The following is a 24430-nucleotide window of genomic DNA, read 5'->3' on the forward strand; positions in this document are numbered from 1 at the left end:
GGGGTTTCTAATTAAGCAATATACCACATGTCAACGTAGCAAGGCTTATACTAGGAGACAAGAAAATATATTTTGTTATGCTGTATCACATTTATCTAGGATGGGGGTTCTCAACCCAGTCCTCGGGGCATACCAAACCAGTCTTGGTTTTCAAGATACCCACAATGAATATGCATGAGATAAATTTGCATGCACTGCGTCCATAGGATGCAATTCAATCTCACACATCTTTATGGCAGGGGGAAGAGGGGTTGGTGGTTGAGAGGCTAGGATGGGGGAGGGCAGATTTTTATACGGGGTCTGTGCCGGAGCCGGTGATGGGAGGCGGGACTGGTGGTTGGGAGGCGGGAAATACTGCTGCACAGATTTATATGGTCTGTGCCCTGAAAAAGACAGGTACAAATCAAGGTAAGGTATACACATATGAGTTTATCGTGGGCAGACTAGATGGACCGTGCAGGTCTTTTTCTGCCGTCATCTACTATGTTACTATGTTATTGTGGATAGCCTCATCCCAAGGACTCAGTTGAGAACTACTGTCCTAGAGGTACCACCTAACTAGTCAGTTTCAGTGCTTCTCAAACCTGTGCATGGGCCACATCCAGCCAACTGGGTGTTCAGGGTATCCACAATGGATATGCAAGAGAGAGATTTGCATGCACAGCGTCCATTGTGTGCAATTCTCTATCATTCATATGCGTTGTGGGTATCCAAGGATTGGGTTCAGAATCCCTGATCAAGAAGATATATATCCATTCATAAAGGTGATTTTTTTCCATCAAAAGCTTTTCTAATCTTATTTTTAAAGAAGCCCTATGGATAAGAGTTTTACAGATAAGGCTCTTCTGTGCCTTACAAGCTATACCTGTTCAGCTCACTAGTTAAAATAGCAGTCATAGGAGCCAACTTTTCAAAATTATTGGGGGTTCTAATCCCAATGAAAATAACCCCTCCCTGCACACACACAAGGAATTTTCTCAACACTGGGGATGCTCAAGCACCCACAGCACCGGCTCCAATGATAGCAGTTACTGAGGCACTGGAACTCAGCATGATTCTTTCAAGAGTGACATCATTAGACAAGGAATTCTTATTGTTTTCAATGAACCGGGATTCAGAATCATTTTCAGCTTTGCCTTGTCTTGCAGTTACATTTGTTGCATGGAGTAAAAGAATCATGGAAAGTGTCAACAGAAGGACCAGTTGGTCTACCCCATTGCCCACTTCTGCTTGCCTACTGTGCTGTCCCAGGTCTGTCTTAATCTGCTGTCTTCGCTCTCTATCTGCCACTAAGGCCCTATTTGTCTGTGTCCTGGGCATGCTTAAAGTCTGCCACTGTTGTGACATCTATATGTTGCTCTGAAAGTTTGTTCCTAGATGTCTGCTAGTCTCTTGAGATAAAGTATTAACTCGCATTCCTTTGAGCCTCTCTCCGTTCAGCTTTTTATCATGGCCCCATGTCCATACATTTTCCACTTCTAAGGTCAGATGTTTCAGGCCAGTCTGGTGACTTGCAGTGGTGCTGCCATGTGAGAGGACATGAGTTTGATTCCTGAGTCGGGTATTCAACTCCCTGAGCCGAAAACAGCTAGTGGCTGGATTTAAGGCCCATGATTGTAGGGTGCTAGAAGGAAGCCTGGTGTGTGACCCTTAGTGGATGAATGTGGCTGCAATTACTGGACTAGATAAACTCAGAAGGGATATAAAATGTAGGAAAACGTCTGGGTAGATGGGCGTAAAGGTTCATGGTACCTCACAATCTCCATTCCTGTTCTGATTCAGTTGGTAATTTAGAGTTCTGCTGCTCGGCTTCATCCTGGAGAAAACTGGAATTGTGGTAGGTGCTCAAGGCTTTTATTGAATTAAGAAAAAAAAGATAGTGTGATACAAGAGTAGTCAAGGTAACCTTTTAATCCCCATCAACCTGGCAGTGACAGCTGAAGAAAGAACTTACTTACATATGGTCTTCAATGCCCGAATATATCATCATCTTTGTTAGGCCAATAAACATTCTTTTCTGTCAGCAGGTTGATGGTTGATGAGCTGTTTACCACCTTTGTTTTACACTAAAACAGGATAGGACTACCCAATGAGCTCATATAAACCAGGTTTAAGTAGTATTGAACACCTTTAATTTGGTTACATGGGGGATGATGTTTTCAGTGTGTTGATCGTCTCTGAAAACTTGTGTGTGTAATGTGCACATAGGGTAGCAATCTTGAGTTCATCTTTTATTTCTTACACATTCTTAGTTTAAAAAAGATTTTTTTATTTTTACAAAATTCAGAAAATTGAGCAGAGTACTTAGCAGAAGATTAGCTGCTGAGTATGTCAACCAAATCAGCATCTTTAATTTGCTGCTCTAACTGCCATTGTTTTATCCATTAATGAAAAGCCTTTAGAAATATACTATGCAAACATTCTTGCTAGTGCAGGGTACATTTACGTAACTCTGGACGAATTCTCTGATACTACTTTGTTTTATAGCAACAGAAAATGTGTATTTTTTATGCTTAGAGTTTATAATAGGCAGACTTCTTCCCCCTTTTCTTCAGTAAAAAGTGTCCTGTTCTTAAATGCCTCTGAAAAATGTTAGCACTGAGTCTACGTGTGAACAGCTCCCTTTATATCTTGAGAAGGGTCAGTCAGTATTTCAGTAGCACAAGTTAAGGCAAAATGTGTAGCCTAGAATGTTTGGGGGGGTGAACAACCTGTGCACAGATGCAGGTTTGTGAGTTTATGACCACTGGTTGGTATTGAAACTGTTAGCTCAGTCATCTGGTTAAATTACGAAAACTTAGGACTTCTGTGTTGCCATCCAGTTATCTTTCTTCCTGGAGTGCTTCAGCAGCATCCCTGAGTGGAACGTTTTAGTTCTCTGGTTCTGCATCCATGCAAGTCTCCCATGGGTTCCTGGGCATGCGAGGCAAGGAGATTAAGAGGAGAGCAATGCCACAGATGAACAGTAGGGCGAAGGCTGAACAGGCACAGGAAAAAGACCAAGAATAATAATATTCAATCCAGACCGTGTCCTCGCTAGCCACCATCCTCTTCACCGATTGTCTGATAACTTCAACAGCAATGATGATGCAAAGGCCTGTGACAGAAGAGACGACAAACGGTAACATATGGGCATGGAAAGAGTTCATCTGATCTTTGTTTATTGCTGTGCCCCTCGCACAAGATGAGAGTCTGTGCATGGACTGCTGAGAGAGATGATGAAATTACTCATTGAGGGGCCCCTTTTCCAAAAGTGTGCTAGCATTTTTAGTGCATGCTAAAAATAAGCGTGTGCTAAACCCCCTTATATTCCATTAGGTAGCTCTAGCATTTAGCGTGCACAAAAAATGCTAGCATGTCTTTCTAAAAGACCTAAGTGCAAAAAGGATAGAAAAATAAAAGGGAGGCTAGCATCTGAGCACAAACTGACCACTACCTTATGTCTTTTGTAAATGTCCATACAATCAATGATCTGGTGGCTAATTTTTGGAGCTCAGAGACAGTAACTTTAGTTTGGGGCCTGGACTTCTATTGATTCTCTAACGCACTTTGAACAAGGTGCTTTAGTAGTAGAAAGATGAACCAAAACAGACCAGAAAAACCATAGGGAGTAAGAGCACCAGAAAAGTTTAATAGGACCCTACACGGTCCGTGTTTCGGCCAACAGGCCTTCCTCAGGGGTCTAAAATAAAACAAACCAAACAAATCAACATGTACAACTTAAATATAAAAATACAAATATTTCAAATACAGAATTAAAAAACATAAAGAATATGAAATAAAAAAAGAGTTAAAAACAGATTAAAAACAAATTAGATTAAAAACTAATCCAAAAATATCAAGAAAATACCGAAACATATAAGCATACATCACAAACTTACTAAAAGTATCAGAACCATGTGATAAAAACAATACAATAAAGATAAATTATGCCATGTAAAATGTAAAAAAATAGGTTATATACTAAAAAGACAGTAACGATACTAGTATGTAATGGCATAATTTGTCATTACATACATAGTTTTTAATCTAATTTGTTTTTAACTCTGTTTTTATTTCGTATTCTTTATGTTTTTAAATTCTGTATTTGAAATATTTGTATTTTTATATTTAAGTTGTACATATGTTGATTTGTTTGTTTTATTTTAGACCCCTGAGGAAGGCCTGTTGGCCGAAACACGGACCGTGTAGGGTCCTATTAAACTTTTCTGGTGCTCTTACTCCCTATGGTTTTTCTGGTCTGTTTTGGTTCATCTTCCGCCTTTTTTGTGGTTTGTGTCTTACTTTACGGGAGATTTGGGCCTTCCTTTTGTTTGTTTGGCTTTAGTAGTAGATACATTAATATACCCAACTTTAGTGTTTGGGATTGGTTATGTGAGGGTGAGGGTGGTATTGTATTTGCTATAGGATCTATTTTTATGAATGTTTGTTTTACCCAACTTGGGTGGGCTAAAACTGAAATAAATATATTGCTCTTTGCAAGTGTAATACACAAGGTGGATTACATAAAGATATGAAATAAAATGTGCAGAGAAATAATGCAGGCATAATACAGGAGTAAATTGAGAATTCAAGGCACAATGATTGTCACTCCTCATTCTAAGATGCTCTATCAGGCCTTCGCACTCTGTGGCAAACCTTTGTGCTGTGCACAAAAAGACAACCTCTCCCTTCTGCAATATTATGCATTAAGATACTGAACAGAAGCAGAACTGCCCCTAGGCTCACAGCCTCTGAGGCACTGCACTAATCTTGCCTTTCTTAGTATGCAGAGTGAATACCGTTCACCACTTCCCTTTATCATCCATCACTCAACCAGTTTCTAATCCAGTCCACCAGTTTGGTCCCCCCTCCCCCCCCCCCCCCCCCCATCACCTGCTAAGGTTATTTATGAGCCTCCTAAGCTTTACTGAAAGGCAAGTGTGATTGGATGCTTGTTCCCTTCTGAGTCAGGGTTACCAGAGTCCTGCCTAAAGTGTCTTTTACCCTCTGACATCATACTGCAAAGATCCATATTGACAGATGGTTCTAAACCGGAGGTTAGATTGAGAACAGGAGAGGGTACGAGGCTATCTAGCCCATTATATAGGTTGAAGCCAGTAGGCGGAGTGGCAAGTACACCCAAAATAATAGCAAACGTTATTTAAAGCAATGGTAAAAGATTATTAGCAATAATGGACTGCCTATGTGTGGTCCATCTGTAAAAAGTCAAAAGCTGTTCCAGTTGGATAGGCAGTGCCTTAAAAGGTGGACAAAAGATTTTTTTTTTTACATATTTGTAGATATAAATATCATGAAATCAAAACCGAATATCATTAAAATAGCTTCAAAAATTATTGTAGCTGGTGGAAACGTTACTAATAAATGCAGTATTTTGTGCTAATTGTTCTACATTGTTCTATATAATACAATAAAACATGGCCAAATTTCAGTGAGGATATCCTGTTTATTGATGGGTTCATCTTAACTGTTGTTGTAATCTGCCTTGGGAAGCCTGGTGTTATAAAGATTGGAAGTAAAATAAAACTCTTCTTTCATTGGGACACATGGAATCACATCTTCACCTCATCTCTTTTGTACAAATGGATTATTCTGTTTTGAGCATGTTTCAAGGACAAGTCAAGTGGTTTTCATAAGTAAAATGATAAAAAACAAACATTTTATTTCATGCAGATCTCTCATAACTAAATGGGCTATAAGTCCCTAATGCAGTCCATTAGTTTTCTTATATTTTGTTCTTGTGATGACTGCTACTGTGCCAAAACTGGAAATACAGTGAGACAGAATAATAAAATCCACAAACATCCAAAACGTATTAATTAGCATTATAATTGTGTTTGCGTTGGGGTAACAGCTGAGAAAATGCTGTTGAAAACTGACTTGAAGAAATTTATCAGAGAACTGGAAAATGTTGGCACTTTTAGACTTGACTCTGGACTTCTGCATGAAGGTAGCTCTGCCCTCATTATTTAATATGTTTCTTTTAAATAGTGATAATAAACAATATTTTATAATTTACCACTGCATTCCATAAACCAAAGGAGCAAATTCCCACAAACCATCTTTGTCTTTTGATCTAGGCACAGGAAAAATAAAGATTTTAAATGCTCCCAGGTTTCAACCTAATTCATTTTTAATGTGGGACATAACTGCTATAAATAAGTACATAAATAAATAGATATAAACTCAGAATGTTGAGCACCTAATTCTCTTAATATAATGTCTGTTTTAGTGGCCCTTTACCAGGAGAAAAGAAATCTCTAAAATTCTGTAAATAAATAGATCTGCAAACCCAATTTCAGCATGGGCTCATGAAACAGTCTCTATACAAGCAATTAGCACATTAGTGGTAAAAATAATGTAAGAAATATAATTGATACACTAGTCTTATGCAAGGAAACCTGAATATTCACTGAGGCCACGCCCACTAGTGCAGGGGGTGGAAAACTTCTGTCCCTGAGGGCTGTATTCAGTGGATTTTTCAGGATTTCCCCAATGAATATCCATGAGATTATTTGCATGCACTGCTTCCATTGTATGCAAATTGATCCAATGCTTATTCATTGGGGAAATCCTGAAAACCCAACTAGGTTGTGGACCTGGAGGACCTGGAGGACCGAGGTTGCCCACCCCTGAACCAGCGGGAGCATACTAAATTGGAACAAGCTCAGTTCTATTTTCATCTTGGTCCCCCATGTTAGTTCCTAGAGGAATATAACTAAGCCTAGGATATGGATGTTGCTGAATAGTGCAGGGAGTGGCAAGGAGGTCAAAAGAAAACTGACATGACTGTGTGTTTAATACCAAGGAGAAAGGATTGAAAACAGGAGACGGCATGACATCAAGAAGTTGAAGCCACTTGTGTTTCCCCGTTCTGTGTACACTCAAAACAAAGCAAACCTATGAGCTGCTGCATCCATGTTGTTCGGTTGTCGTTCTTTATTGCTGGTAGCATTTTTATTTAATCTCATTTGTATTTTGTGCAGCATACGGATGTACACAGAGGAAGTATAATAGTGGAATAACTTTTCATAGGTAGCGTAGTAATCAGTGTGTCATTTGGAGGGGCTGGTTATAGGGATGCCCACACAAAGTTATTTGTGGCCATACTAGGGGAAAAGATAATGTGTTATTGTATAGGGTCTCTACTGTTGTTTTTTCTCTTCCCTTTGGAAAATATCTTGGACTTAGTGTTATAAACCTGGGGCCCTGTTTACTAAGCTGCGCTGTAGGCAGGTTAGTGTTTTTAGCATTTGCTAAAACCTAGTGCTCGCTAATGCTAGAGACACCCATAGGAATATATTGGTGTCTAGCATTAGCACACGCTAAATTTTAACACATGCTAAAAACGCTAGTGCGCCTTAGTAAACAGGGTCCCCGGTAATATATCTCAGAGGGGATTACATGCATATTTGGATGAAAGGTACCATATAAATCCATAGGTACATACGTATTGCCACACTGGGACAGACCAAAGGTCCATCAAGGCCAGCATCCTGTTTCCAGCAGTGGCCAATCCAGGTCACAAGTACCTGGCAGAAACCCAAACAGTAGCAACATTCCATGTAGAACCCCAAAGAGTAGCAAGATTCTAGAATTCTAAAGAATAACAAGAATTCCATGCAGAATTTCAAAGTGTACAGCAACATTCCATTTAGAACCCTAAAGAGTAGCAAGATTCCATTCAGAATCCCAAGTACGTAAGTGTTGCCATCAAGCCCAGTATCCTGTTTCCAACAGTGGCCAATCCAGGTCATAAGTACCTGGCAAGATCCCAAAAAAGTACAGCACATGTTATACCTGCTTATCCCAGTCTCACAGTGCATATATAATTTGAAAGCCATTAACTTTGAGTATTGGAGGTCTATTTTTTTGTGCTGTTCCTGCAGTATGGGGCGGACGCTGTTCACTTTAGTGCCAGAGCTTTGATCATCAGGGCCTTAGATATGTAAGCCAATTTGGGCAGGGGAATAATTCATGTACCTCAATCAGTTACTCACCTTGACCTCAGATTTGAAAAAGTTGATTAAATAACCATAAAGTCATCCATAGTTATTTTCAGCACCAAGTACTTAGCTTAGGGCCCTTTTTACTTGTAGCGTGCAAAGTCACTGTTGACTCTTAAGTACTTAAGTATTGCCACAATGGGACAGACCAAAGGTCCATCAAACCCAGTATGGTGTTTCCAACAGTGGCCAATCCAGGTCACAAATACCTGGCAAGATCCCAGAAAAGCTCAATACGTTTTATGACGCTTATCCCAGAAATAAGCAGTGGATTTTCCCAAGTCAATTTAATAATAATGGTCTATGAACTTTTCCTTTAGGAAGCCATCCAGACCGTTTTTAAACCCTGCTAAGCTAACCGCCTTTACCACATTCTCTGGCAAAGAGGTCCAGAGTTTTTAATCCAAATTATGACTATGCAAACACTTTTATTCTCATTCATATCTATTACAAAGATTAGACAAAAGTCTCACCTGCAAATGTATAGAACATTGCTGCCGGCTTCAGCAAATAGTTCCTCTTTGGATTGAAGGCTAAGATGGTGCAGACGGTTCCCATTGCCATGAAACCAACTCCAATGATAGCAAGAGCTGCTGCTGAGATGCTGTATTCTAACAAGACATAAAATGCAGAAGAAAGGCTTTAATTAAGAATTATGATTTTATTTATTTATTTATTGCATTTCTATCCCACATTTTCCCACCTCTTTGCAGGCTCAATGTGACTTACAATACATCATGGATAGTGGAAATATAATAGAAAAATAGGCATTTAGTGTTACAGAAAATTTTTGGTAACATGATAATGATAAGACATGATAGTAGTATGACAAGCAGATATTATAAGACATTTCTAACTACCTGGAGTATTGTGTTCAGTTTTGGAGGCCGTACCTTGCGAAGGATGTTAAAAAAATGGAAGCGGTACAAAGAAAAGCTACGAGGATGGTATGGGAGTTGCGTTCCAAGACGTATGAAGAGAGACTTGCTGACCTGAACATGTATACTCTGGAGGAGAGGAGGAACAGGGGTGATATGATACAGACGTTCAAATATTTGAAAGGTATTAATCCGCAAACGAATCTTTTCTGGAGATGGGAAGGCGGTAGAACGAGAGGACATGAAATGAGATTGAAGGGGGGCAGCCTCAGGAAAGATGTCAGGAAGTATTTCTTCACGGAGAGGGTGGTGAACGCTTGGAATGCCCTCCCGCGGGAGGTGGTGGAGATGAAAACGGTAACGGAATTCAAACATGCATGAGATAGGCATAAAGGAATCCTGTACAGAAGGAATGGATCCACAGACGCTTAGCTGAAATTGGGTGGCGGGGGGAAGAGGGGTTGGTGGTTGAGAGGCTAGGATAGGGGAGGGCAGACTTACACGGGGTCTGTGCCAGAGCCGGTGATGGGAGGCGGGACTGGTGGTTGGGAGGCGGGAAATACTGCTGGACAGACTTATATGGTCTGTGCCCTGAAAAAGACAGGTACAAATCAAGGTAAGGTATACACATATGAGTTTATCGTGGGCAGACTAGATGGACCGTGCAGGTCTTTTTCTGCCGTCATCTACTATGTTACTATGTTACTATGTATGTATATTCACATTGGTTGATCTTTGTGGTAAGCCTTGTTAAAGAGATGGGTCTTCAGTAGTTTGCGGAAGTTCGTTAGTTCGTAGGTCATTTTTAAGTTGCGCGGCAGTGCGTTCCATAACTGTGTGCTTAAGTAGGTGAAGTTTGACGCGTGCATTAATTTGTACTTTAGACCTTTGCAGTTAGGGAAGTGCAGATCAAGGAATGTGCGGGATGATCTTTTGGCACTCCTGGGTGGTAAGTCTATCAGGTCTGACATGTAGGGCTGGTGCATCTCCGTGAATGATTTTGTGAACTAGGGAGCAAATTTTGAACGTGATGCGTTCTTTGAGTGGGAGCCAGTGTAGTTTTTCTCGTAGGGGCTTAGCACTTTCATATTTTGTTTTGCCGAATATGAGTCTAGCTGCAGTGGTGTGCTACGATCATACTTTGCAAGAATTACTTTTCCAAGTAAATATAGGAAATTATGGCTGATAATGACCACCAGGTCCATCCAACCAGGGCCGACGTTAGGGGCGACAGGGGCGGTCGCACAGGCCCCCGCATTTCTGGCACATCTGTCCTCCTGTCTCAGAACACCTCCCTGTTCCATACCTTAATGCGCACATCCACATTTCAGTAGAGAGCATCAGGCAGCGATTTTTATATCCAGTCAGCCGCTGAGCCCCGAGCCTCCTCGTTGCTGCATCCCCGCCCCCTTTTGATGCCACTGCCCACTTCTGCAAGGGCAGGATGCAGCAGTTAGGAGGCCCTGGGCTCGGCAGCTGACGGGATATGAAAATTGCTGCCGCTGTCTACTGAAACGTGGTGGATGCATATCAAGGTATGGGTGAGGTGGGGTTCCGAGAGCTCTAAACCTCCTTTTAAACTGATAAATTATGGCTTATTATTATTCTACATGGAATGTTAATGTTGCTATTCCACTAGCAACATTCCATGTAGAAGCCTGCCCTTGCAGATCAGCAGTGCGGCCACACAGGCTTCTGTTTCTGTGAGTCTGACGTCCTGCACGTACATGCAGGTCGTCAGACTCAAAGAAACAGAAGTCTGTGCGGCCATGTTGCTGATCTGCAAGGGCAGGCTTCTACATGGACTGTTGCTACTGGAATGGCAACATTCCATGTAGAATCTCTAATAGTAGCAACAGAGTCTCAATAGTAGCAACATTCCATGTAGAATCTACAAATAGTTTCAACATTCCACAGGAACAGAAGTCTGCGTGGCTGCGTTGCTGATCTGCAAGGGCAGGCTTCTACATGGACTGTTGCTACTGGAATAGCAACATTTCATGTAGAATCTCAAATAATAGCAACATTCCATGTAGAATCTACAAATAGTTTCAACATTCCACAGGAACAGAAGTCTGCGCGGCTGCGTTGCTGATCTGCAAGGGCAGGCTTCTACATGGAATGTTGCTAGTGGGGGAGTAGCCTCGTGGTTAGTGCAGTGGACTTTGATCCTGGGGAACTGAGCTCGTAGGTACAGGTGGTCGCAGGTGAGGGGGTGGGCACGGGCGGGGGGGGGGGCCCACTGAACTGGTCTGCACAGGGTCCCGCAATTGCTAAGACTGGCCCTGCATCCAACTGCTTTCCATGTTCCCCTTACCACCTCATTGACAGAGGATAATCTGTCTGACTCATCTTTTCTTGAATTCTGATAAAGTTTTGCCTCTCTTCCATTTCTCAACTCCACTTTCTGTGAAGAAATGCTTTCTTATTATTGAGACTGATGTCATGGACATGTACAGTATAGAAGATACTGGATCGAAGCAGCTGAAAAATTGGCATGCATCTGAGTATAAGAAAAATCCATCAGGCAGGACAGCAGATGAATGTGATGTCGATTGGTTTGATGCTACAAATAAGCCCTTGACCTTCCAATGGGAGATTAAAAGAAATTGATACCCAATGCATGCGTCAAACTTTAGCTACCTGAGCACACAGTTATGGAACGCATTGCCGCGCAGCTTAAAATTGATCTACGAAAGAACAAACTTCCGCATATCACTGAAGACCCATCTCTTTAATAAAGCATACCACAAAGATCAACAACTGTGAATATGCACAACTCGCCTATATTTGTTTAGAACTGTTTCTCAATTATCTGCTTGCATACTATAACTTAGTTTAATTTATCATTATGATGGCTAATACTTTGTAATACTAAATGTTTATTTACTAACATTCTTCCACTACTCAAGATGTATTGTAAGCCACTTTGAGCCTGCAAAGAGGTGGGATAAGGTGAGATACAAATGCAATAAATAATAATAATAATATTAAAAAAATATTCTTATGATCCTGAGAGGAAAAGTAAAACCACAAAACTGTAAAAAAGGGTTTTCATTTTATTATATGAAGCCCTTCATAATTATAGGAACATAAATCAGTCCTAACCAAAGGGGACTTGAACACAGATTGGTAGGTAGCCGGTGAATGAAAGAAGACCACAGAAATAGAAATTGGACCAAACTGGAAACAGAGTGGCTAGACAGTGGGTTACAGTAGCGCTTCCCAAATCTGTCATGGGATCCCACAACCAGTCAGGTTTTCTGGATATCCACAATGAAAAATGCATGAGAAATAGGCATACATTGGAAATTAAGTCAGTACTAATTTATTTCATGCATATATACTGAGGATTTCCTGAAAACCTGATTGGCTGTGGACGCCCCATGACAGGTTGGGAAGCTCTAAGTTGTTGAAGTAACCAAATCAGAGCTTTCTCTTTATGAACTTTCACAATTCACTTGTCTAACTTTGTTCGAAGCAAAGACCATAAAATTCGTTAGCTCCAAATCTGATAGATATGGAGGGGCATTTTCGATATGGCACCTAAATCCGATTTTGGACATTTTGTGAAAAACGTTCAAAAATCCAGTAGCGAACATGGCTATTTTCAAGCCAGAAAAACGTCCACATTTTTTGTTTTTCAAATGGGCATTTGCTAGACACTTTTGTGCTCAGCGCGTCTATATTTTAGGACCATTTTGGGGGGAAAAAAACGTCCAAGAGAAAAATGCACGAGAAAAAGCCATTTTGGGGGGGGGGGGGTAACATTCTTAGTAAACATGGAGGGGCATAATCGAACGGGGCGTCCAAGTTTTCCTGAGGGCGTCCTCGCAGGACGTCCCAGCGAAGGGGCGGGGAAACCCGTATTATCGAAACAAGCTGGGAGGCCATCTTTTGTTTCGATAATACGGTCGGGGACACCCAAATCGCCACATTTAGGTCGACCTTAGAGATGGTTGTCCCTAGAGATGGTCATCCCCGATTTTCGGCGATAATGGAACCCGAGGACGCCCATCTCAGAAATGACCAAATCCAAGCCCTTTGGTCGTGGCAGGAGCCAGCATTCGTAGTACACTGGTGCCCCTGACATGCCAGGACACCAACCGGGCACCCTAGGGGGCACTGCAGTGGACTTCAGAAAAAGCTCCTAGGTGCATAGCTCCCTTACCTTGTGTGCTGAGCCCCCCCCCCCCAAACCCACTCCCCACAACTGTACACCACTACCATAGCCCTTAGGGAACTGTGGAGCAAAAGGTCTAAAACCGGAGTGCCAAAAATCACAACTTGAACATAAAATATCCTTCTGCCACCTTATGATGTTTGTCCTGTTTGTCTGTCCTAATTAGATTGTAAGCTGTCGAGCAGGGACTGTCTCTTCGTGTTCAAGTGTACAGCGCTGCGTACATCTAGTAGTGCTATAGACATGATACGTAGTAGTAGTAGTTTGCGTAACACTGTATATGTTGCTATGCTGAAGCACATTTTTAAAAAGCACCTTAAAGAGCAGACATTCTAGAACCTGCTGAGACATGTGACAATCCTTAACTTGTACCCTAAGTTTGTTATACGAGGCTTCTCCATCCTGCTGCTGTGCACATTCATCAGGATTTATTTTAATTGTTCTGCACCATTGAGAGTTCAGGAACTAAATCAGAAACAACTGAAGAAGTCAGTCTTATGCTCTGGTTTGCTTGGCTTTCTGGCTCAAGAGTTATTGGTTAGGCCTGTACAATAGGACCAATAGCCTTCCTCCTTGGGCATCCAGGTCAGGTAGAGGGTGCAGCAGACCTGAACACCTGCTGATGTCAGAGAGATGTACAAACAGCACTCAGGGCTGCCGAGAGACTGAGCCGGGCCCCCCCTGACCATTGCTGCCGGACCCCCCTTGGACCGCCGCATAGCCAGACCACAAAAAGTTTTTGGGGGGTCCATATCCCAAAGTATGTGTGGGGGTACATTTTGCCCCACCTCCCTGCGCCCCGCTACAACTCCACATGCCTTGGCTGGCGGGGGTCCCCAAGCTCCGCCAGGAGAAGCCTTCCTCCAGCGCTGTTCTCCGCTGCACTGCCTGCCCTGTGGCTGTGACATGAGGGGAAAAGCAGCCGCGTGGCAGAGAACAGCGCTGAAGTAAGGCCTCTGCTGCCGGGGCTTGGAGACACCCACCAGCCAAACCAGAGGCCCCGAAGCTCTGTGTCTGTTCCTCCTGAGCCTCTAAAGGGCAGTGGCGATCCTAGGTTGGCTGCCACCCGGGGTGGATCGCCGCTGCACCCCCCCCCCCGGGTGCAGCGGCATCTGTCCCACCAGGATGCAGCAGCAGCATGACACCCCCCCTGGCGCATCAAGGCCCCCCCCCCCGGGTGCATTCTTAGCTGCTGGGAGCAGCCGCACGTCTGTCGGCTCCACTAGCTCCTTGCTCCCTCTGCCCCGGAACAGGAAGTAACCTGTTTCGGGGCAGAGGGAGCAGGGAACCAGCAGAGCCGACAGGCGCGCGGCTGCTCTCTGCACCCTCCAGCAGCGTGCACCCGGGACGGACCACCCCCACCGCCCTGCCCTTGGTACGCCACTGCTAAAGGGGGCCCGGCGCTAGAGTTTTATCTCTCCTGCTCTTGTCGGTAACAGGACAGAGACTGACCCTGGCACCGGGTGCCCCTCGGAGCCTGGGCCCGGGGGAATCTTGCCCCCTGTCCCCACTCTCGGTGGCCCTGGCAGTACTACCACCAAGTCTTCAGAAGGCTCTTTAAAAGAAACACATAGTAGTACACTGGCATGCAAAAGACCTGAATTCGATTTCCATGGCAGGTTTAGGCTCCCTGGGTGAGAAGATGTAAAGCCCATCACTCATCTGTGACACCCACCTGCCAGACTTCGGATCTATATTAGCCAGGCTTGGGAGAAAGTGATGGCTGGCCCTAGAGGTGGGTATTAAAATGTAGGGAAAGGAGGGTGGAAATTCTTAGATAGTTGTGAAAACAAACTAATGTCACTGAAGAGCAGCAAAACCACCTCCTCTCCTCCTGCTCCCAACTCCACAAATCTGATTCTCTTCCACTAATGAAAGCAAAGGTGCTTGTTGCTTATTGATCAGATGGGTGAATCTGTGGATCAGGGGCGTATCTGCGTGGGGCCACAGGGGCCTGGGCCTCCGCAGATTTCGCCCTGGACCCCCCTACCACCGACCCTCTCCACCTCCCCCTCCCGCCCGCCCGCCTCCAACCCGTCGCCGATCTTTGCTGGCAGGGGACCCCAAGCCCCCGCCAGCCGAAGTCCTCTCTTCCATGCAGGATGCAAGTTGCAACGCTTCCTGTTCTTCTGAGTCTGACGTTGTACGTGCAGGACGTCAGACTCAGAATTTGGAACTCAGTCTGACATCCTGCGTGTTGTATGTGCAGGACGTCAGACTCAGAAGAACAGGAAGCATTGCAACTTGCAGCCTGCATGGAAGAGAGGACCTCGGCTGGCGGGGGGTTGGGGTCCCCCGCCAGCAAAGGTAAGTGACAGCAGCGGGGGAGGGTTGGCGGGGCGGGAGGGGGTGGAGAGTGTCATTGGTGGCGAGGGGGGGGTCTGGCAGTGGCGGGGGGGGGGGGTCCGGAAATGGCGGGGGGGGGGGGGGGGATCGGTGGTGCCGGGGGGGGGGGGGCTAAAATGTGCGCTCTCCCTTTGGCTCTGGCCCCCCCCTACCGCCAGAGTCCAGATACGCCCCTGCTGTGGATACAGCTGTTTTGTTCACTCTGAGCTTCCTTTGGAGGCTCTGAATTGTTCTAGATGGATGTACCTTTGGTCTTACACAGATGGTCCTTCCGTGAGCATTTACAAAGCTGCCAGTCTTACAAATTAAAATAAATCCTGATGAATGTGCACAGCAGCAGGATGGAGAAGCCTCGTATAACAAACTTAGGGTACAAGTTAAGGATTGTCACATGTCTCAGCAGGTTCTAGAATGTCTGCTCTTTAAGGTGCTTTTTAAAAATGTACTTCAGCATAGCAACATATACAGTGTTACGCAAACTACTACTACTACGTATCATTTCTATAGCGCTACTAGACGTACGCAGCGCTGTACACTTGAACACGAAGAGTCAGTCCCTGCTCGACAGAGCTTACAATCTAATTAGGACAGACAAACAGGACAAACAAGAGATAAGGGAATATTAATGTGAGGATGATAAAATAAGGGTTCTGAACAAATGAATAAGGGTTAGGAGTTAAAAGCAGCATCAAAAAGGTGGGCTTTTAGCTTAGATTTGAAGACGGCCAGAGATGGAGCTTGACGTACCGGCTCAGAAAGTCTATTCCAGGCATATGGTGCAGCAAGATAAAAGGAACGGAGTCTGGAGTTGGCAGTGGAGGAGACTGGGGTACAAGATAAGAGAGATTTACCCAATGAATGGAGTTCCCGGGGAGGAGTGTAGCCAGGGAGAGATAAGAGTGGAGAGGTACTGAGGAGCTGCAGAGTGAATGCACTTGTAGGTCAATAAGAGGAGTTTGAATTGTATGATTTATGGAGGCTGCCACGAGTGACAGTTTCTTTGTAGACTGTTAAGTAGATAATGACACGGGGGCAATGCGGGAATGTCCCCGTGTCATTTTCTACTTTGAAGCCTGTTAATGAACTGGACTGTTATTTATGTTTGATTGATGCTGAAGGCCTCATCTCCCAAATTTCTGTTGCATCCTGTCCTACTACAACAGGGGTTCTCAGCCCAGTCCTCAGGACACACAAAGCCAGTCTGGTTTTCAAGATCTTCACAACAAAATATTCAGGAGATAAATTTGCATGCGCTGTCTCCGTTGTATGCAAATATATTTCATGCATATTCGTTGTGGGTCTTCTGAAACCCTGACTAGCTTGGTGTGTTCTGAGGACTTGGTTTGAGAGACCCCTGTACCACAACGTGCAAAACACCTTTGCAACAGTTCAGCTCAGAGACCAAAGGGACCATTGTATGGTAAAGGCAAAGCATTGATGAAGGCAAGAATGAAAATAACTTATCCCTGATGAAGAATGTCATTTACTGACAGGCTCATGTTTGTGTTGTTCCAAATGTAGACAGCATTTTCCTGCTACTCACTGAATAAAAAGCTCAGGAATAGTCATTGACCAGGATTCAGAAGGGATACCATCGATGAACTGACAATTCCATGTGAGCAGAGGGTTCATTTTACACCACTGACTGTTGAATCCAGGGGCGTAGCCAGACCTCGGCGGCAGGGGGGTCCAGAGCACAAAGTGTGGAGGGGGGGCACATTTTAGCCTGCCTCCCCCACCGCTTCCGACCCCCCCCCCCCCCGCCACCGCTGCTGACAATGCCCCTCCCCCCCGCTGCCACCGCCACAAGGTACCTTTGCTGGTGGGGGTCCCCAACCCCCGCCAGCTGAAACGTTTATTGTCCCGCGCTGGTCTTGCACTTGCTTCCTCTCCTGTTTCATTAAAACGAGAGCATGCACGGCGCGACTCGAAACAGGAGAGGAGGCAAGCGCGAGACCAGCGCGGGACAGATAAACGCTTCAGCTGGCGGGGGTTAGGGTCGGGGACTCCCCACCAGCCAAAATGGCGGCACCAGAGCCAATTTGGGGGGGCCCAGGCCACCGTGCCCCCCCCCATAGCTACACCACTGGTTGAATCATCCTGTCCCTTGCTTCTCACTCACAGTCTGCAAGGGTCAGGTTTTCAGGCTATTCTTAGTGAATATGCATGAGTTAAATTTTAGTATGCGAATTTGTTATGCATATTTATGAGGGATATCCTGAAAACCAGCCCTGTTGGCAGCCCTCAAGGAGTGAATACTTATCTTCTCTGAATCTATCAGACTTGAGGAGAATAAATAAGAAAAAATAACCCCCTCCCCCCAAATAAATTCCCTGTTTTTTCTTTTTTTTTTTTTCTGTGCAGAAAAAAATGATGTGAATTAGAAGGGAGAAAAAACTCTTGGGTGGTCCAATCTCCCCATCAATTTAGAGCCATATTTTCAGAAAATGTACACTGAAACTCAACATACAAATCTTCTGCAAATTCTTACCCTTTTGGGTGGTCACTTCAAATATCTCTTCATTCTCCCCTGAGGTGAAATGTTTGAAGTATGAGCAGTTGTGATCTGAAAAAAAAAAATAATTTGGACAGCTTTAGCTTCAGATTACAGTACGATAAGTTACCCAATAGAAAGATGAGCCAGGAAAACGAAGGGTGCATTTGAAACAGGTGGAAGCGCGGTTACAGCTCTGTTTTATTGGATGAGGCTTTGAGAATCTTAATGGAAGGAAGTATTGGACAGCTGGTGAGAGAAATGTTTTCACTTCAGCCAGATCCAGAAGTGAAGGACAAGGTTTCTTTATACCACACTCAAAGGACATCAACAAAAGCAACAGCAAGGAGACAGTCAATGTTTCCTTGTATGACACACACAGCTCAAGAGAACAGTAACAGGCGATAGTAAACGAACCCTTAAATACAAGTACTGTCAGCGAATGATAGGATGAAGCCCTCAGACTTTCTAAAAAGCATCTATAGCAATGAGACCAGATCAAAATCTGAGTATCACTATATGCCAAGGGTGGACAACCACGATCCTTGAGGGCCACAAGTTCAAGCATGTACATACATGCCACTGTTCTGCCAATGTGCATGTCTTGGATAGCACATATTTGCAAGGGGCTCTATTGAGGGTCAGAGCCAGGGTGAACAGGGGCAGGCCCACGGGTGACGCTAGGGAGGGCTTGCAGGCCATCTCTCTTTCAACTTCAGGCAGGTATGAGGCCCCCTTTAACATGGGGGTCCAGGGCAATTGCCCTGTTTTCCCACCCCTAACGCCAATCCTGGGCAGGCCACCTACTTATAGGCATAATCTATAGTCAATGGTGTGCTGGAGCCGGTTCACGAGAGCCGTCTGTTAAGTTTTTAAGAATTTGGGGAGGTGGTTGTTACAATAGGCCCCCTCCCCCCAGGGCTACTTCAACAACTAGCTCCCAAAATTAGGGCTTGGGGCCCCCTTCTGAACTCCTTTTTACTTTGCTGGTGGGGATGCTGAGCCCTGCCAGCCAAATAAATAGATTGCCACTGCGAGAACATAGTAACATAGTAGATGACGGCAGAAAAATACCTGTACGGTCCACCCAGTCTGCCCAACAAGACAACTCATATGTGCCACTTTTTGTGTATACCGTACCTTGATTTGTACCTGTGCTCTTCAGGGCACAGACCGTATAAGTCTGCCCAGCACTATCCCCGCCTCCCAACCACCAGCCCCGCCTCCCACCACCGGCTCTGGCACAGATTGTATAAGTCTGCCCAGCATTATCCCCGCCTCCCAACCACCAGTCCCGCCTCTCACCACCGGCTCTGGCACAGACCGTATAACTCTGCCCAGCATTATCCCCGCCTCCCAACCACCAGTCCCGCCTCTCACCACCGGCTCTGGCACAGACCGTATAAGTCTGCCCAGCACTATCCCCGCCTCCCAACCACCAGCCCCGCCTCCCACCACCGGCTCTGGCACAGACCATATAAGTCTGCCCAGCACTATCCCCACCTCCCAACCACCAGCTCCGCCTCCCAACCACCGGCTCTGGCACAGACCGTATAAGTCTGCCCAGCACTATCCCCGCCTCCCAACCACCAGCCCCGCCTCCCACCACCGGCTCTGGCACAGACTGTATAAGTCTGCCCAGCACTATCCCCGCCTCCCAACCACCAGCCCCGCCTCCCGATCTCAACTAAGCTCCTGAGAAGTCCCTGCATGCTGCTCAGAGCCAGAAACAAACAGCAAGGAGTGGCAGCCGTTCATTTGTTTGACTGGTGAGGCTTGGCATCCCTGCCAGCAAAGGTATGCCTAGCGCATGGGGGACAGAGAGAGAGGAATGCGTTGCCCTCCCAGTCCAACCCTGGGCCCCCCTCAAATTGCAGGGCTGGCTGCACCCAGAGAGAAAGAGCCTGTTGTTAAAAATTTACCAGCACACCACTGGGCCCACAACCCAGTCTGGTTTTCAAGATTTCCATAACAACTATGCAAGAGATGGAAGCAGTCCATGCAAATCAATTATTTGCAAATAGATGCCATGCATATGTGACCCGCTCAGCGAAAAGGTACCAAAAGTGAGGTTATAAATAACAGAGATAAAGGCTATAAAGTTGGAGGGGTAGATTTGGGCAACTTTCATTTTTGAAAGTTTTGTGTACTATAGGGTCCGTAGAAAGAGATGATACAAGTTTTCAGCTGGCGGAGCTTGGGATTCCCCACTTGCTACTGCTAAACGTGCGCTACTGTTGGGTGGGCCTGAGCCCTAAATGGGTGGGCCCCAGTCCACCCTGGCACACCTGTGGCTACGCCACTGTCAGACACAGGTTTCATGCAGCAGAGCAGGACACAGGACTTGTTAAGCCTTGGGGCTAGGCCCGGCGTCTGCTCTCTTGCATCTTGTAATGGGTGCAAATGGACAGAAAATTCTGGCTCTCTTTTGGGAGCAAGTTGTGTAGCTAATGCAGGAGCAAGAGGGCTGTAGAATGTAAAAAAACTGAGAACTGCATTATCACTGCGTGAGTTTCTTTCATCTAATTAAAAGAAAGTTGGGAGAAAGGGTGCGGATGTTGGAAAAGATGGAAGAAAGTGGACTGACCTAACAAGCGAGTTAAGGTAAGAAAGCTCGGGCTCATTTAAAAATAAAAAAAGGATCCTGAGCTATAAATACTGCAGCTCAGTTCACCACCTGCTTCTCATTTACAGGCTTGACGGCCACCCCTCAAAGAGGAATTAGGTTTAGTAATGACTATAGCAAATAGAGGTCCAGCATATTAGCCAGAGCTAGTTATTACCCTAGGACAGGTCACAGCTCAGACCAGGGGCGTAGGCAGACCTGCCATTTTGAGTGGGCCCAGCGTTAACCTGGGTGGGCCCTTCTCACCCCCAATGCTACCCCTGTACATACATGCAATAGAGTGTGTGTGTGTGTGTGGGCGGGGGGGGGGGGGGGTTAATGACCCAACGTCTGCCCGTTTTTCTCTGAACCCCCTCCCCCGGTCCTACATCAGAGCCATTGTCCGTCGCAATTCCTAAAGGCATCGTGCGCCGGCTCTGCAGGCTTCTCTCTACCACATTCCCACCAAAAAAACAAGAAGTGACATCGTTGAGGGCGGGACATGATAGAGAGAAGCCTGCTGGGCCGGCGCAGGATGCTGCTAGCAGTAGCTCTGAGATAGACTGGGAGGGGGGTAGAGAGACGGGCAGATGCCAGGCCACAAGTGAAGAGGGAGAGAGCGTAGTGAGGTGCTGCCACTGGAGAGTTTTGGGGGGCCTCATGGGCTGCTGACTGGGTGTGCCTGAGGCAAGAATGGGTGGTCCTGTGCCCACCCAGGCCCACCCTTAGCTACGCCACTGGCTCGGACGCTGGAATAGGAGTGATGGAAAACATGACAAACTGGGTTCGTGTACCCTCCATAGGGCTCCAAGCAAACCCCCTTCCTAAGGAGACCTTACTCATTTTTAAATTCAGTAAAGTACACGTAAACTTTGATTTCCACGTGTTTTATCGTGCAGTTTTCCATTTGGAAACGAAACGGGCAAGGAGAAACGGAAAAAAAAGGCTTCTGACAATTAGGTTTATATCATATATTTTTCTCTTTTTTTTTTTTTTTTAGTTCAAATCGTTTTTATAATTTTTTTTTTAAAGTAAAGTAACAAAACATGTATGCAAAATGATGTTTCATCAGAGATATGTTAGGATACGTCAGGCAGTTAGAGCCACAAGTGCTGTCAGTACAAAGAAACCCCGCCATCCGGGACCCTGAAGCAACTGAGCGAAACGTTGGCCATCGTTGGCCTGGGGGTGAGGAGACTTTGAAGACTTGTTTCATTCCATATCCTACAAGTGCCTTATAAAGAAAAGTGCTTTTACTTTTGCATTAGCAGCAATGGATGGACTTTGAAAGCTAGAAGTAGCTAAGAACAACACCATAAGAGATTTTCTTTTCTGACTGACATAAAATAACAAAATAAAAGAAGATTAAAAAAAAGATTTAAAGAATAGACAGAAGTATTTATTTATTTATTTGGTTCACTTGTATCCCACATTTTCACAGCTTTTGCAGGCTCAATGTGGCTAACAAAGTTACTAGAAAATTACATAATACAACAGGATAAAATTGTTCCAGAAAAAAGTGACAAATACAAGTTCAGAAGCAGCGGAAAAAGAGAAATGGATGGGAATACAGGAGCAACAAAAGGGAAGCAGACAGAAGGGAAAAAGCGGGAAAAAAAAGGGGTTTAAAGAGCATTGTGGACGTCGGGGTAGGCTTTTCTAAACAAATACGTTTTTAGTAATTTTTTAAATGTTTGATGATCCGGAGTCTCTTTCAGGAGTCTCGGCAAAGCATTCCAGGTTCGCGGGCTGATGAACGAAAAGGAAGAAGCGTAGATCATCTAGTATTTTAGATTCCTGCAAGAAGGATAGTGCAGATTAAGATAAGTTCGAGATGACGCCAATGAATTTCTAGGTGGTAAATCAAGCAAATCACACATGTAAACTGGTGCTTCTCTGTAAATGATCATATGAGTTAAGGCGCAGATCTTGAAATCAATACGGTCTTTAATGGGAAGCCAGCGAAGAGTCTCACGGAGAGGCTGCGCACTGTCGAGACAAGATTTTCAAAAGAATAGTCTGGCTGCGGTTTTTTGAACCGTCTGAAACTTCTTCAGAATATAGTGTGTACAACCAGCGTAAATTCCACTGCAGTAATCGATGTGGCTGAGGATCATGGAATGTATCAGGGTTCGAAATATATCTTTTGGCAGGAGTTGTTTGATGCGTTTAAGCTTCCACAAAGAAAAAAACATTTTTTTTCAAAATCTGCTTAACATGACAATCAAGTGACAGATGGTTGTTCAGCGTGACCCCAAGAATTTTCAAACTGTATTGGGAAGGTTTTTTTTTGCCGATGAAGTGAAGATCGTTTGATCAAATTAGCTCTTTAAATCTGTATGATTTTGAGCTCTTTGAGGCTTTTCCTTCCCTTTATGAATATCTTGATATAAGTAACATTTTCGTGCCATGGATTTTTTTATTTTATTTTTTTTATTTATAAATTTTACAAACATTTATTCAAGATACAACTTGAAGGATAGTATTACATCATAGGAACAAAAAAAAAATCAACAGAACAAAATAAGTATGATCATTATTTCCAAAATAAAATATTTCTGAGATAATACTCAAGTCCTAACAATAAAAGGATCCAAGATTCTAATTTATGAGGAGATTCAGGAAAATACAAAATAAGAAATCGTACACTTATGAAGAGAATGCTAACTTTCTTTAAAGCTACTAGAAGTTCTTTTAGACACGATAAAGGCCGAGAGCTGAGAAGGATCTAGAAAGACATACTTAACAGACAGGCCCGTGCCAAGGGTCTATGCCGCCCCCCCGCAGACGAAATGTTGGCGCCCCCCCCCCCCCGCAGAAGAACAGTTGGCGCGCGCCCCTCTCCCCCCCTTCCCCCCGTGAAGATGATCGCTGCGCGCCCTGGGGGCCTTTAAATCTTTTACTTGCAGTCGCAGCAGCATCTGTGAAAACGGAGCGCTGCCAACGTCTCCCTTCCCTTGCACTCGTTGGTTCCCTCAGTGTCCCGCCTTCTTCTGACGTCAGAAGAAGGCGGGACACTGAGGGAACCAAGAGCGCGAAGGGAAGGGAGACGTCGGCAGCGCTCCGTTTTCACAGACGCTGCTGTGACTGCAAGTAAAAGTTTAAAGGCCTCGGCGTCGCGGGGCGAGGGTAAGCACTGCGGCGGCGCCCTCCAGAGGTGGGCGCCCTCCTGCGGTGCTTACCCCGCTTACCACATCGGCATGGGCCTGTTAACAGAGTCAATCCCCACAATACATTTGCATGAGTATCTCAGAAAGAAAACACCTCCCAACTGTTGAATCGCCATGCCGTGGATTTTTTAAATGTTGCTTTATTCTAGCGAATGTGTAATTCCACACCCATTTTTTTTGTTGTTTTAGTTGATTCTCATCAGAGAGAAATACATTACATGCTCAAATGAATAGAACTATAAAAAAACAATTATAGAAAGAAAACAGTACTAAAATACTAAGGGGGCCTTTTACTAAGCTGCAGTAAAAAGGGCCCTGCGGTAGCGACGGGAGCCATTTTTGCCATGCGCTGAGGCTCTTTGTACTGCAGTGGGTAAAAAGGCCGAAAAAAAAAAAAACATGTAGAGAATACAAAAGCAGATAATAATATAAAACCAAGTTTATTTAAACAGAACCCAGAGGTAAATAAAACAATACCCGACGTGGCCACGTTTTGCCCTCAGGCTGCGTCAGGGGTAAAACTATAAAATAAAAAAACAATAAACACATATAGATCAAATCATTATATGAAAATATACATTGATAAAAATCATCCATATAAAAAAATTATTTTTAAAAGAAATTATAAAAGACATAAAATCAACATTTGTGAATCATATACATATATATAAAAAATCAATAGAACGTATCATTACTTCAAAAACATCCATAACATAATTTAAAACAGAAGATCAAATATCAAAATACT

At 44.5% G+C, this 24430-nt stretch overlaps 1 protein-coding gene across 1 annotated transcript in view; it reads right to left on the reverse strand.

Moving 5' to 3' along the window:
• Positions 1–2310: 2310 nt before the first annotated feature.
• Positions 2311–24430, reverse strand: part of CACNG1 (calcium voltage-gated channel auxiliary subunit gamma 1) — a 67382-nt gene continuing 45262 nt past the window's right edge. Inside the window, exons 2-4 of the mRNA XM_030208452.1 lie at positions 17905–17979; positions 8480–8617; positions 2311–3097 (exon numbers count right to left, since the gene is read on the reverse strand). Coding sequence (XP_030064312.1) covers positions 2871–3097; positions 8480–8617; positions 17905–17979 — 440 coding nt within the window. The 3' untranslated portion in view covers positions 2311–2870. The remainder of the gene's footprint in view (positions 3098–8479; positions 8618–17904; positions 17980–24430) is intronic.

Source organism: Microcaecilia unicolor, chromosome 6 (genome assembly GCF_901765095.1).
Source record: "Microcaecilia unicolor chromosome 6, aMicUni1.1, whole genome shotgun sequence".
Taxonomy (NCBI): Eukaryota; Metazoa; Chordata; class Amphibia; order Gymnophiona; family Siphonopidae; genus Microcaecilia; species Microcaecilia unicolor.